The sequence below is a fragment of the Chroicocephalus ridibundus genome, unplaced genomic scaffold, assembly GCF_963924245.1.
Source record: "Chroicocephalus ridibundus unplaced genomic scaffold, bChrRid1.1 SCAFFOLD_37, whole genome shotgun sequence".
NCBI classification, from domain to species: Eukaryota; Metazoa; Chordata; class Aves; order Charadriiformes; family Laridae; genus Chroicocephalus; species Chroicocephalus ridibundus.
Window position 1 is genome coordinate 1,231,971 of NW_026961439.1, and position 15,371 is coordinate 1,247,341.

Consider the following 15,371-nt stretch of genomic DNA (forward strand, 5'->3'; position numbering starts at 1 on the left):
CTAATACAGTCTCTCCATGAAAGGCAAGAACAAGCAGAGAAGAAACCAGGGAAGAAGAGTGAGCTGGAGTGTGGAAAGGGAGGAAGGTCTTTCTAGATGACTGGGAAAGTGGGAAGAATGAACATGAAAGAGGGAACAAGGGAGGCCTTGGAAGATGAATAGTAATCATCAAAGATGAGGAGACAGATAAAGGCGAGAGGATAAAGCTGGAAGATTAATAGGGAGAAAGAACAGGGGGAAAAAAGATGACTAAGTTGTTTTCAGCATATGCACAGCTTGATGTAAATGCAGAACATGCAGCCTTTCTGCTGTTTTCTTGGTTTGCTCCAGTGCCTGCTCACTTGACCTTGTCTCCTATGGCTCCTTCCTTCAAAGGGTCCTGCCTCAGAACACAGAGGGACACTCAGCACTCTGGGGCTACCAGGTTCTTTCAGTGTGCTTCCTGCAGCAGAGGCAGATAAGTACACAGAGAAACACTGGGAAATAAGCTGTACCCTCTGTCAGTTTCTCTGATAACTTCCATCCAGTCAGAGACACAAGTGCCCATTCAATAGGAGAACATAGAGCACCAGAGGACTAATCAAGCAGTCTGGATAATTTTAAGAAAGGTCCATTTTAGAAGGAAATGAGAATTTTCCACATCCTATCTTAAGACCAAAAACCACCTCATTTCTCCCCACGTTCAATGCCTTTTGTCTTTTCTGTACTCTTCCTATGCCCTTTGCCTTTGGTTACATTGAGGGTATTCACAATGCATAATGATCTTGGCCAGCAGTGGAGGTGACCGCATCACCAGCCTCCCACCACATTACGCTTTTCCCAGAGATCCTTTTAAATGGTCTTGGCAGTGCAAGAGGGACACAGGAAAACTGAGGGAGAGGAAGGGCTGGCACTCTCACCTACAACCAGTGCTGAACACAGCACTGTCTCCTGGCCAAATTGCAACTCCATGTGTTCTACTCGGCCAACAACGCTGGGGATGGGAAGAGAGAGGTCTCCACAGTCCATGGCAGACATTTCTTCCAGCCTGTGAGACACAAGAGGTGTTATTGCCTCAAGTGGAGGAAGAGGAAGAAAAACAGGACTTCTCACTGATGACAGTACTTCTTGATCTCATTGGGAACAGGCCCAGAAGAGGAGGAATCTCTTTCATATAGCATGTCTGGAGGCAGATTTCACAAGCAAAACCATAAGGTTCTGTCCATTTGGGTTCCTCACCGCTGGGGCTAACCATCAGCTAGGCAGCTTTGCCCTGCAATACACACAGACAGAATGACACAGCTCTGCCTTCTGGTGTGGGGTGTGCACACAACTTTGCCAGTGCTCCTGATGCCTTGCCCTGTAGGCCACCCTCTGCATCTTCTCCTAAACAGCCATGTGCACATGCAAAGCTGTTAGTAATTATCCTTGGGGCTGTGAATCAAGAGTGCCTATGTTCTTGTCATAGGTTTTCTTTTAGCCACCGCTCCTTTTCTACTGTGCAAAGACTTACCCCAGATGGTTTAAACAGCTCTTGGAGATGAGATTTGGTAGACAGCCAGTGTTAACAGTTGCTTTCAATACCTGACCTTGGCACTAGAAAAAACAACAACAGATAGTTACCGTGGGCTAAAAATTGGCATACCCACTCCCTCATCCTACAGCGTGACAATCCCTTAGACCTTCCTTAGCAACACCACCAAAGATGTGGTGTTTTGGGCAGTAGTCATAAGGCAGGAGACCCATCCAAGACAATGGTGGTCTCCCCAGTGCTTTGCCAAAGGCTTCCTTTTTGAATTTTTCTTCTTTAATTTGTATTTGATTGCACAGACACCTATCTGTTATTAGTGACTTTAACTTGGCAGCATTCCAGTCAAAGTTGCAAAACTAGTGAATTTGTTCAGAAAACCCACATGGACGTTATTAGAAGAGCAATAATTGATATGACAAAAGCTTCTAAAGGAATATAAGCATGAGGTACAGCCTTTGTAGTTTTTCTCTGTCCATTTCTTCTGATGTCACAGGGAACAATGTTCCATGACTATATTTCTATTCTCAGTTGAACAGCTTCCAGAGGGAGAAGTCTGTGGGAGAAACCGGAGCACCCAGGAGAAGCAACCCTGAGAAGAGCTTGAATTTAAGGCAGTTCCCAAGATAACTGACACATCCAAGTCACTCTTGAATCCAAGAAACAACGTAATCAAGAGGGTTTTTTGTAAGCCCCCCTATTTTGTGTGGGGCTTACATTAAGTTCCCAGACAGCTCTTTAAGGAAATATGACATGAACACGACAACTACAATATTCAAGCTGGTGTCATCTAGCAAGGAAGAAGCTGGATGCCCTGCAGTCCTCTGCATGATCTTACTGGAACAATCCCCAGTGCCTTGCCTACTTCATTTCTTCACCCCTTTGTACTTGAAAGGGAACAGGAGATGTGGTTGCCATCTCTTTTCTGTCCCTTCTGCGCACGGGTCCTTAATGGTGGGCCAGAGGTCTTGAAGTAACAGCAGGTTTCATATATGGTAGAGATCTGAAAAAATAGGGTTGTCAAGGACACCAGTAAGAGTTATGTTCAGAAAAGAAAAGGAGGAGCAGCTGTTAGTAAAAGAACTGGAAAAGACGGAGTAACTGCCGTCTACAAAATATTGCTTGCACCTACCTATAGTGCCTAATCGTACCCATTCTTGACAGCCTAGTTCTTCAAGGCTTTGTCTTGCGCCAACACCCAAAAAAAACCCCAAAAAACCAACCACAAAGTTTCTGTCTTGGGAGGCTCGTTTTCCTTCTGCTATGATTTGTATTTTTCCTGTTATTCCTTCTCTTCCATCCATTATGGCACTCAGTGCCATGAGACGCTCAGAAGCAGAAACAGCCCTCCTACAGCTCCTCTACCCTTATGCTCATTTCTGATGAGCTTAAATGCTTTGAACACCTTAAGCAGATCAGCATGACCATCAGGGACTCAGTGCAGCACTGACAGGGTCAAGGAAAATAATTTTCTGCTTCTTAACTAAATCTGTTTATGATTATTACAAGGGTTAATCATCACAGAGAGCTACATCCAGTACTTCCAAGATTTCATTTTCAAAAATGTGCTAATTGTGAGTTAATATAAAGGAGCAAACACCTCCTGTGAGAAATACTGGAATGCTGCAAACAGACACAACACCAACAGTATCTTGAGTGCTAATTGCACTCAAGGCAAACTCAGAGAGCACATGCTGGAAACTTCAAGTCTGTTTTGTCTTGGACCTCTTCCTCTGGTCTGAACTGCATCTGCAGTACAATAGTGTAGAGGATTTCATCATTCCGAACATTTAGATACACCATATTGCTAGAATGGCCATTTAGTTGAGAAATTCTCAGGTACTGCAAGACCACTGGAGCTAGACATCTCAACCTATTTTATTTTACAGAGTTTACCAAGAATCATGTAAGACTCATATACATATATATGATGTACATTTAAGTAACATCAGTGGTTTTAGAAGGATGAGCATTCACCATGTGTGGCCCCATCCAGGAACACGGAGAGCAGCACTCCAGCAGTATCTACACAGAAAATGTGCACAGATGCCTATTTTCAACAGCTCCTAATTTGGTTATTATACTTTTTCTTCTTTAATGTAAAAAAAACATGTCTTATCCATAAAGAATTCTGTCCAGTTAATATGGGTTCCCGTATTACTGCAAACACTTGTGACTTCTTACAGCACCCAAGTGAGGCATATAATCTAAATACTTCAGGAAAGCCAATTCAGTCCAAGGCTGCTCTTTGGCACACGGTATGGAAATTGCCACAGAACTACAAAGCCACAGGTTGGGAGAACACAAAACTTAACTAACCTGATACCAGCCGGAAGATTCATGAAACAGAGCCAGAGCACAGAGAAACCAACCTCCAGAAGCTTTCTCTGCAGTTCTTTGCATATTTGTACAGGAATATTCCCCCAGCTCGTTGGCAGATGAGCAGTCTCGTTTCGTTGCAGGGCATCTTGAACTGCCATCCCATGGTAATACAGATCACACATGACAGAGCTGGCAGGAGATCCAGCCGAGCTGCTGCCTATTCCCAGAATGCATGCCCATTCTCTTGCCCTTTGTTCGTGCATGCCTCCTGCCTCTTGGCATAAATCTGCTTTAAGTGGGAGAGCATGCTAGAGCCTAGAAGGGGAAGAGCTGCAAAGCACTCTATTTAGAAGCTCCCAACTTTGGCAATACTTCTGCTAGTTCAAGGAGACACATTGCCGCCGTGGCTCCATGCTGCCTGGCATGTCAAGTTTAAACATTCAGGACTGGGAGTAGTGCCTTACTGATAGAGGTCGCCAAGGCCAACTGGAGAGATCCCACCTTACTTGATAACAACAGCTGCTTGTGGCAAAAGCTGGTATTACAAAGTCCAGGCTTCTAGAGCGAAAACAGTCTGGAAACTGACCAAACCCAGAGGACAGTCACTTATCCCTGCCCATGGCAGCAGGATTGAAGCTAGATGATCTTTAAGATCCCTTCCAACGCAAACCATTCTGTGATTCTATGACAAAATGCATCCCTTTCTGCTTTTATTGCTCTGTAATGTCTGTGCTGTCTGGTTCTCACTAACACATCAGCCCTGCCTGTAAGGATTGTGGCCAGAATATGCAAGGCCACAAGGCATGAGGAAAGATAAAGCACAAAATGCAGATATATGTTAAACATCTCCCTCCTCATCCTCTCTACTGTGCATCATAGAAGAGGCTTCCCTGTGCCTCCTCACTGTCTAAGCAGGTATATTAGCCACGAGTGTCAGGTCAGGTATGCTACCACATCTGCCGAGACTGCACCCTGCCAACTGTCCAGCTGAATCAGCTCTTCCTCATTAACAGACATGGAGTCTACTGGGAAAGAGTCAACCGTGCCTGCGGCTCTCAGAGGCCAACTGTTCATTGCCCAGCTACAGAAAATACATTGTATCAGCTCTTCAGAAAGGGAAGACCTCCAGTACGGATAGCAATTGAGAAGGAATCACTTTGGGAGCAGACAGACCTGAGATGCGTGAGCTGTTAGGGGTTGTTGTGATAATAAACCTAAACTGTATCATTAGGCAGATTCTTGAGTTTTGTTTCCTAGCAGGCTGGGAAAGTTGCAAGTTAGAAACTTGCTAGGATATAACAGGACAGTGATTATTCTGTCAAAAACAACATTTCGTCTCCTTCAGTTCCAGTAGCCTCACAAAAGCTGTCCACCTTCCAATTATACTGCTAACTACTTGCCCAGAGAACTCACCAGGAGCCTAAGGAGAGTCCTTGGTCCAGCACACCACAGATACAATGCAGACTAGGTAAGGAGTACGCAGGCAGCAGATGAGCACTGCAAACCTTGGAGTAAGAGGACTTTTCATCACATCATTACCCACTCTCATCTCCGCCTCAGAACTTTCATCTGTTACTACCAGTCACCATTAGTCTTCATCTAAAAGTCAATTATGGGGATTTCCACGAAAGAGAAAGAGGGGAGGGTAATCAGCAAGGATCACCATTTATAAAGAGCTTTGTTTTCTGAAATAATGTCAGTTACAAAGTCAAGAAGCTGCTTCAACCAAAGATGATTAATACCAAGTTGCTTTGGCACAGAGGAAAAGCAGCTTTGAACAGCAGTGGAATCTTTCAGCATCTATTTCCAAGTCAACAAGAGACAAGCCCCACCACAAAAAGTAACAGCTCAATTTTACGATGCAGGTGCCAGTCACACCAAGTGTTCCAAAGTGCTTTGCAAAAACTGCCACAAAAAGGCGCAATTCTGCTCAAGTACATGTGAGCAATCCACCTAAGTGAATAGGAAGATGAGTGACTCTGCATTACAACTATTATAGACTGGAACTCTCTGTGATCTCTGAAATTTAAAAAGGCCTTAAACACAGGACAACACAGGACAACCATGACCTGTTAGAGTGAAAACACTTATTGCCTGAATCACAGAATCATAGAATGGTTTAGGTTGGAAGGGACCCTAAAGATTATCTAGTTCCAACCCCTTACCATGGGCAGGGACACCTCCCACTAGACCAGGTTACTCAAAGCCCCATCCAGCCTGGCCTTGAACAAATCCACAATTTCCCTGGACAACCTGTTCCAGTGCATCACCACCCTCATGGCAAAAAATTTCTTCCTAATATCTAATCTAAATCTACCTTCTTCCAATTTGAAGCCATTACCCCTCGTCCTATCACTACATGCCCTCACAAACAGTCCCTCCCCATCTTTCCTGTAGGCCCCCTTTAGGCGCTGGAAGGCTGCTATAAGGTCTCCCTGGAGCCTTCTCTTCTCCAGGCTGAACAACCCCAACTCTCTCAGCTTGTCTTCATAGGAGAGGTGCTCCAGCCCTCGGATCATCTTTGTGGCCCTCCTCTGGACTCGCTCCAACAGGTCCATGTCTTTCCTGTACTGACGACTCCAGAGCTGGATGCAGTTCCCCAGGCGGGGTCTCACCAGAGCGGAGTAGAGAGACAGGATCACCTCCCTCGACGTGCTGGCCATGCTTCTTTTGATGCAGCCCAGGATACAGTTGGCCTTCTGGGCTACGAGTGCACATTGCTGGCTCATACTGAGCTTCTCATCAACCAAGACCCCCAAGTCCTTCTCCTCAGGGCTGTTCTCAATCCATTCTCTGCCCAGCCTGTATTTGTGCTTGGGATTGCCGTGACCCAGGAGCAGGACCTTTCACATGGCCTGGTTGAACTTCATCATGTTACATGGGCCCACCTCTCAAGCCTGTCCAGGTCCCTCTGGATGGCATCCCTTCCCTCCAGCGTGTTGACCGCACCACACAGCTTGGTGTCATCAGCAAACTTTCTGAGGGTGCACTCAATCCCACTGTCCATGTTGCCAACAAAGATGTTAAACAGCGTTGATCCCAATACCAACCCCTCAGGAACGCCACTCATTACTGGTTTCCACTTGGACATTGAGCCATTGACTGCAACCCTTTGAGTGCAGCCCTCCAGCCAGTTCCTTATCCACCAAGTGATCCATCCACTTAATCTCTCTCTCTCCGATTTAGAGACCAGGATGTCATACGGGACAGTGTCAAACGCTTTGCACAAATCCAGGTGGATGATGTCTGTTGCTCTCCCCTTATCCAGTGGTATCTCAGTGGTTAATTAGACACATTGTTAAATAAAAAGTTTATTTGCAGTCTGATTTATGTATGACTGGATTCTGTTGTCGTCTCTCTCATCAATAGTCCCTTGTGTCCTCAAATCCATGGAATACAGTGGAGTGCATTGGTTAATTTTCTCTTGAATAAACTGTAGGGTGCATTTAAATCTTGCTAATAGGTGCATTTTACAGTCCGTTGTCGATTTGTTCAGCTTTCTGCTGAACCCTCTTCAGCTCTTCAGAGTCCTTTCTCTTGTGTGGACCTCGGACAGAATGGGAATCCACCATTTTCAGACTGGTGGATTGCTTTCTTGCCCTATTTTTTATGTTTAATATGAGGGTATTTCGTTATTCTTGGAGTTGTGTTATACCGGGAGTTTGTATTTGACTGATTCAATGGTAATTATTACCAAGTGCTTAGAAGATAAATGTTTTGACATTTTTAAGTATAATATATTCAGGTACACAGAAGAGTTGTAATGAAAACAAGAGTGTTAACTCTGTCTATCCATATGTATGCTTTACAACATAGTTTGTAATTCCAAAATTGCAGTGTTTTATTGAAAAATCATATGTCCATTCTGAAAGAACTGGCAATACACGTAGTGCGCCTTTTTTACAGAAATTAAAAGAAACTGCATAAAAATGACGCTTTAATTGCATATATGAACATCTATTAAATAATTTGTGAGTTATCTCATCATTGTCATTAGTCTGATACTCTTAAAATGGTGAGGAAAGACCAAATAAACACATATATAATAAATTTGTCATTCGTATTCCTATTGTAACACTTTTTAATTTCTGTTTATGATATGAAAACAAGGCGAATTCCGATTTCAGCAGGAATTTGAGGTGGTATCATTTAAAAATAAGACTTTTTGCTTCATGTTGGATTATGTTAATCTGGAAATGGACCAGTGAGGAGGGGTGGATCTGTGAACCCCTTTGTATCTTGCTGTCTTCTCCCACATTCAGACGTGCTGTTGTATCTTTGAGCTGTTGACCACAACCCTTTCAGTGTGGCAATCCAGCCAGTTCCTTATCCACCCGGTGGTCCATCTGTCAAATCCTCGTCTCTCCAATTTAGAGACCAGGATGTTGTGCAGGACACTGTCAAACGCTTTGCACAAGTCCAGGTAGATGAGGTCTGTTGCTCTCCCCTTATCCACCAATGCTGTAACCCTGTCATAGAAGGTCACCAGATTTGTCAGGCATAACTTGCCTTTGGTGAAGCCATGTTGGCTGTCACTGATCACCTCCTTATTTTCCATGTGCCTTAGCAGAGTTTCCAGGAGGATCTGCTCCATGCTCTTGCCAGGCAGAAAAGTGAGACTGATTAAAATGAACTGGCACTCTGAGTGCTATTTCCTGCTGTAGATCTGTTACTTACAGGCGAGGCTTTTTGAAGTTCACAAATGAGAACATGAAAAGCAGCAAGACTAAAAAGAAAGGGTGGAAAGCTTCCTTTCCTTCAATGTAAAAAGATTAAGTATGGCAAACAGTGACTGGCTCTTAAGAAGGGCAGAAAAATTGATAAATGCAGAAGCTACTGAGTTCAGAGTGAGTTAAGTGCAGCATTAGACCTATTTCGTTGACTGTGATGTTCATTAACCCTCCTTCATGAGGGAAAATGTAATGTATGTAAAAGCTGGGGTACATTAGAAACGTAAAAGGGGAACAAGTATTGGAGTCTGACACTGAATTAGCTACTGCCCTGGGATATGATACCTATGCATGCCTATCCTTGTTCAATGTAAATACCTGGCAAAAAAACCCCACTCTTTATCATTGAGTTTCCTCTTTTTTGTGGTTTAAGCCCAGCTAGCAGCTAGAACCACACAGCCACTCACTCACTCCCCCCAGTTGCACTCTTTGCAGTTATGCAATACTGCACATCATAGGAAAGCTGGCCTCCAAAGGAAGGAGATGTGATTAAGGTAATTTATCTTCAAATACGGACAACTAGAATGCATGTGGCAGAAAGACTTTGCTCTCTCTGTTGGAAGAACCATATCACATGCGGGAAATCTGCTCTCTCTGGCTCCAGCTGGCTTTGCAATTAATAAATTAGCATGGCCCTTGGGAGTGGGGCAGCTGGAACTCATTGTGCACTCGCCATCACTGTAAAATCAACAGCACTGTGTTGTTGCCTTACCTGGCACTGTATTAGCAGGGGCGAAGACTCTTTTCTCCTGTCCTCTCCCCTTTCCATCTTTTCATCCTGGTCTTTTGCCAGCGGAGATCGAACCCATGCAGACTGAACCCTGGTCTCGCCCCGCAGCTTGTTCAGATTGCCTTCCAAGAGGCGCCGCTGAACCACGCTATGTGGCTGCTGTGTCCATCACAAAGAAAGAGAAATCCCAGCTAAGTGTGGAGCTAAGGACAAGGACATTTGCTAGCCCAGGGAAGCAGACTGCAAATATTTGACCCAACTGATGATTCTGATGAAAGACAGGCTTATCCCAAAAAACTTTCTTTAAATCCCAAGATTTTTTCTGTAGCCACTAAGGTGATGACAAAGTGTTGGGCTGTCTGTGACAGGCAGGTCTCTGGGATATATCTGTTCCTTCAGCTAAACATACACTCTGCAGTCTCATACCTGTTCAGGAACTGCAATATACTACCTGGCGGGTGTGTGCTGACATCCACCTTCTAATGTGCGAGGGGATGTGGGATTCAGTATGTGTGTGATGTATGTGTGGGTAGGAAGGCAGGACTCCAGAAATTTTAGGTGTACAAGCAATTATTTGTAGAGAAGCAGGAAGCTTCCCCTGCATAGGAAATTAAAACTAGCTTCTAATGTTTTCTGGAGTCTGTGTCTCTGCTCCCCTCCATCAGAAGTGATACTATTTTGACTCCCTTAGTTGGAGGAGCATCTATGAAGCCCTGTGTTGTTCACACCTAGAAGGGAGTGCCATCAGCCAGATCAATGGCTGAAGGAACTTTATTCCTATCTATCTCATGTATCTTGGTCATATCTCATGTATCGTGTATTCCTATCTCCTTCCTATCTCCTTTCTTCTGGGTGGAAGACAGGGAAGTGCACCAAAAGAGAAGAGAAATTGTGAAAACCTTCTTGTCCCAACATTGCATACACACACAGGAAAGTGTTGCTTTGGAAGGAAAGCTCCCTATTGTCATCAGCTTGATACTCTAGTATTTGCCCAATGTTGATCCAGTGCACTCAGTCCCTGCAAAGCTACTGAATCAACAACGGGCAGCATCAGTGAAGTAAGCCTGCTGGAGGTAGCTTTGTCCTTCCTCCACGTACTTGGCCCCGTGGCCCTTCTCCAGGAGAACAGCTGCTCAGAGCTGAGAATAGCATTCTCAGTAACAACTGCCTGTGTGAAGAAAGGCAATGAATCTAAACGGGTTAATGTGCTACAGCATAAACCGTTGCTTTTAACTTTCTCCAAAAAAAATTAATAAATCAGGTTCTAGATGGTACAGCAGTTTGATGTAGGATCTTATCAATGCGATCCGATTTAGATCAGACCTGCCAATGAGTTGGGCTGTATTAACCCTACAGGGGGCTTTGAACCAGCTTTATGCTTGGTCAGAGGGCTAAGGCCAAGGAAGCCTGTAAATTGCAACTCGAAGCACGCTGACATGTCAGTTTTGCCCAATGGTTGGAGTGGGAGAACTGTTATTGCCTCTTTGGTTGCACTCAGCATTGCTCTTTGCAAGGTGCTGAGTCCCTCATGCCTCTGTTTCCCCATCACTGAAGGGGTAAGAGTCAGATAATTCACATGCTGCATGACAGACACTTCAGTAGTTGAAGAAGTGAGGTAAAAATATCTCTCTGTTCCTCATCTTTTCCCAGCCTACGGTGCAGGCCCACAGGACAGCTGGCCATTGTACTTCACTCCCTAAATACTCTGAGCACAGTGCCAGTTTTGGCTGCTAGCTAACATCTGGGCCATGGGAAAAGGGCAAGGAACCTACAGCAGGTCTCCAAATTCCCATCCTCCTTCCTGTTTCGTCTCACAATCTGTCATGCGAAGGACCTTTCTGCCTCCCTGCAACCTTTCCCATAGAAAGAGCAGGCCCTTTGCAGCTGCCACCTCTGTCCCCTTGTCACTCAGGCTGGGAGGAGGCCAAGCACTGATGGAGCAGCACTGGTGGAGTAGCTGAGCTTTGGGACTGTGGCGGCATCTGATTCAAGAGCAGATGCCTAGGGCCCTCCCTGTCTTCTGTCTCACCAGTGAGAAAAGTGGAGACCGCTGTCTCACTTAGGCTGGTAAGAAACAATGAGATGAAGGGGGTGGTGAGGGAGGACCTGAAGGAATTGTGGCCAGCAGCTGGAAGGGAGGCCTTCTCAGAACTCTTAGAAGGGTCATAGCTTCATAGCTGGTAACCAGCACAACACATCAGGTTCAGGCTCTCCGGTGTCAAATCTCAAGGCTTTGCTATGATTAGTGAAGGGGTATGAGCTGGGCATCTTGATTTTTGGGAGGGGAGAAGCCAGCTATTCAGACCTTCTTGGTATTGTCAGAATATTTTAGCAGAGGCAGCTACTTTTTTTTTTCCATTTAAAAAAACCCAAACACTAAAATGTCATGCTCGTAGTTGCTATAAAGCTGGAAATGTGAGGTCTCTACTGAAATGTATAATTACTCATTGTTGGAAATGTGACGGGAGCATCAAATCCCAGACACTGCTGGATGCATTGCATAAGCTGAATGCACACCCAGAATACACAGAAGAGAGTGGCAAAAAGTATCAGCCTGACTTTGACTGTATAAGAAAACATGTCGTTTTTTTGAAATGACATGGGGCCCTGCTCTAATTTTAGGACATGTGGGACCGACGCAGCTGGAATCTCCGGCACTGTCAGTGGAGACAAGTGTTGGGGAATTAATGAAACTCTTCTCCCACTGTAAGTGCTATAGGACTCTGGGGTGTTTTGCACTCTTTCCAAGATCAACCTGTCCAGCGCTTTCTGCTGCTGCTTTGTTTTCAGCCCTGTGTTCCTGTTCTCCAGGAAGGAGCCAGATCAATTCAGGAAACATAGATGGAGCTTTTCATGGGGCTGGAGGAGTGCCTGAAAGTGTACCTTGGACTCTAATTTGCAGCCCCCAAAGCATCACAGTGATATCACAGTGGCCCACCAAGTTGCAGGGGCTGCTGAATTGCTCTTGGAAATCTAAGGCCTGGTTCTTCTCTTGCTCCAAGGTAAACCAGAAATACCACAGCTACTGCATTGACCCCAGGTATGGCACCGCATGTGCAAATTTTGCTCAGGTGCCACAATTTGTTTTGTGCCTTCTAACACCAGTGCAAAATTTCCAAGGCAGAAAAGATGTTATGCTTTATCCACTGCTCCCTAGCTCCATGGTAAAAATGTTTCAGTAATTCTGTTACAGACCAAACATGAACTATGTAGTAGTTTTAAGTGACTGAACGCCTTCTGTACGCGTGGAAGTCTCCAGCCTAGAATGGTTAATTTGACCAGGAGAACTGCTCGTGGCAAGCGATTTGGACAAGGCGGGTCTCACTAGAGCAAGCATTTGGGTCTTCAGGGTGACAACCTCTGGAGGCAAAGACTGCCACGCGTCTGGGTGTGCAGGACTCTCACAGGGGCCTCTGGCTGGCACCGCAGTTGTCATTTTGGGACATGCTGTGACAGGAGTCAATTCCAAAGCAAAGCAGGTAGACATGTTTCTATCTGCCTTTGTGGCTGGGCTCAGCAAACATGTACTAAAAGACTCAGAAGTGGCTCCTCCCCGTTCCTTGCCGAAAGCTGTACAAGAAATAGCCCAGGGGTACGTTTGGCTATTGCTTCCTGAGGAGATTTTTCAGCTGCAACACTGCGGGGCATGAAGGGCCAGTGCTAGCCTGCCCGTGCTGCCAGCCTGAACAGGGCCCTCCAGGCTCCGGTGTGGCCAGACTTCCTTCCCCGCAGGGAGGAGAGGCCCCTGTTCCTTGCTAACGTGACACTTGTGTGGCTCCCCTCTTGTACTTCAGCCAGCGACTGTGGCCAGGGCCAGAGGGATGCTCAGGACTAGTCCCTGCTGAAAGCCGTGTGTATGGTTGCAAAAGGCTGGCAGAGCAGGAGGTGACCACTCAGGGTGACTTTGAGGAGCCATCCTTGACCCTGCTGAGCCAGGGACTCTCAGCAGCAGACAAGGCGGCTGCGGGGAGGGTGGTGGGAGCAGGAGGGTGCGCCAGCACGGGAGCGTGGCACTGACCCCTCGACTGTGCGCAGGGTTTCAGCACGGCTTCCATTCAGGCCCGGTGCCTGAGACCCTGCCTGTCCTGCACACGTGTGCCCCTGTGCGCAGAAGCACCTCACTGCTGGAAGCCATGGGGCTTGCCACGGGAGCCGGGAAGGGACTGGAGGCAATACACATACACAAATATCCGTGGTGCTGCTGCGATGGTCTGAGGATACAGAGGGAAGCAGGGCCTGCAGGGAGGGGCATGATCTTCTATGACACCCACTGGCACAGCTGGAATAAGTGGTTGTGTCCACATCACTGCCCAGACCCAGGCCCTCTTTTAGGGCCTTTTCCCTCTTTAGACCTCCACATCCTTGAGCAGTTAAACTCCACAGTGGAGAGAAGTTAGACAGCAAAACTGCCAGAGCAAGGGGGACGTGTGCCATTAAGCCAGCAAGAGATCCCGTGGGAAACTGCTCCCTGCCTTGGGGAAGTCCCTCCAGACCACAGGCTGACCAAGCTCCTGGAACAGATCCCCTCCCTGATGCTTCCTGCTCCACGTCTCCTCAAGGAGATGCCCACAGGCCTTATGCCCATGCGTCCTCCTCAGAGGTGTTATCCCCAGGTGCTGGCCGCTGCAGCTGCCTGCACACCTGGCTAGCATTCCTGTCCTGTTCTTGTCCCTCCAGAAATCTAAAGAGCGGGGGGACAGAAAATAATGCAAAAAGCTGGCAAGGTCAAACCTTGGAGTTTCATGAACTGGGCTTCCTTCCCTGCTGAGTCCAGGAAGGAGTCTGCTTTGGAGCTGGATCATGCAGGAATACATGGGGGCTTTCAGAGATGTCCCACATGGAAACATACATGTCAAATGAACATATTTATGTACCGAGTGAGTGGAAAGTTGGATCCTGGGGAGTCCTTCCAGTCCATGTCTGCCTGCCTCTGGGAGGAGTTTTGTCCCTGTGGGGATGCATGGGGAGATGAATACAAAAAATGGGCAATTCCTTCTTTCCCCTCCCCCGACCTGTTCCTAGATGATGCTGAAGGGAAGTTTCATCTTTGCTGAACCTATGACCCTTTCACAAAGCCTGGCAGCAGTTCCCAATTGGGATAAAGTCTATTAGGAGGACCCCCTCCCAGATAGGTCCCATTGGACTCACCAGATCCTTGGAGGTGCCGAGCCTTGTCAAGCCATCCAGGGGCAGCAGGTCAGCAGAGTCCTTGTGCACAAACTGTGTGGCCTGTTTAAGGCGCCTCTTCTGTTGAAGAATAGCTTTGTTCCTCAGCTCCACCTCACACTCCTGTCGCTCCAGGTCAGGAGTACCCTCGCTCTGCTTTTCCTCACGGTCTCCTTGCCCCAGTGGCAGGGGGCAGCTCTTCCTTGTGCTCATGGTGAAGATTCAGACAGAACAGGTCTTTCTTGATATGCTGGCGTGGTCCCAGCACTCGTCTCCTGGTGTTTGCCCTCTTGAGGCTGACTCAGTCTCTGAGCAACTTTCCCTTCCCCACAGCTCTCCTTGTCTCCCTTTCTCTGCTTTTCCTCCTGCTCTCTTAGTTATAACTCACCCATCTCTGAAGTGTTTCTCTGCCTTTTCCTCCCTCTGCCCTCTCCACTCCGCCGGTGTCCCTCTGCTCCCCACCTCTTCCTCTCACTCTCTTCTCCTGCCCTGACTGCAGCTCTGCCTCCTCCAGTCAGTGGGTCCCTGTTGTAACAGAAAAAGCCCCGCGTCAGAAACCAATTTCCATAAATTACAGCAGAGCCTGCAAGATGCTCCAGCTGGAAAAATCCAGCAGCAGAAGGATGGCCCGGCTGATGGGGGCTGGACTTACCTCCCTCGGGCTGTGCCCGCGCACGCGCGTGTGTGTGTGAGTGTGTGTGTGTGTGTGTACACTGCCTGTTCCCCCCAATACGCTGAAGAGACAGTATATCTCTCCGTGGCAGGCTGTGCAGTTCAGTGTCTCTGCTGGGGGGGCTCTGACACATCTCAGTGAAGCTGTAAATACTGGCAACAACACGATTCAGTCTAGGAGATGATGCAGTGCCTTGGTAAATGGGAGAGAGCATCCGTCTCAAGGTTCCTGGCGCGCATGCAC

At 46.9% G+C, this 15,371-nt stretch overlaps 1 protein-coding gene across 4 annotated transcripts in view; it reads right to left on the reverse strand.

Annotated features, from left to right (window-relative positions):
• NRIP2 (nuclear receptor interacting protein 2) overlaps window positions 1-15,240 on the reverse strand; it is a 24,204-nt gene extending 8,964 nt beyond the window's left edge. For 3 of the 4 annotated variants that reach the window (XM_063321961.1, XM_063321959.1, XM_063321958.1), the window contains exons 1-4: window positions 14,438-15,075; window positions 9,272-9,448; window positions 1,493-1,575; window positions 900-1,027 (exon numbers count right to left, since the gene is read on the reverse strand). In XM_063321961.1, the coding sequence (XP_063178031.1) occupies window positions 900-1,027; window positions 1,493-1,575; window positions 9,272-9,448; window positions 14,438-14,668 (619 nt within the window). In that variant the 5' untranslated portion in view covers window positions 14,669-15,075. Of the gene's footprint in view, window positions 1-899; window positions 1,028-1,492; window positions 1,576-9,271; window positions 9,449-14,437; window positions 15,076-15,107 lie in introns of those variants that run through there. The other variant, XM_063321960.1, reaches the window with a different exon arrangement.
• Between the last annotated feature and the right edge of the window lie 131 nt (window positions 15,241-15,371).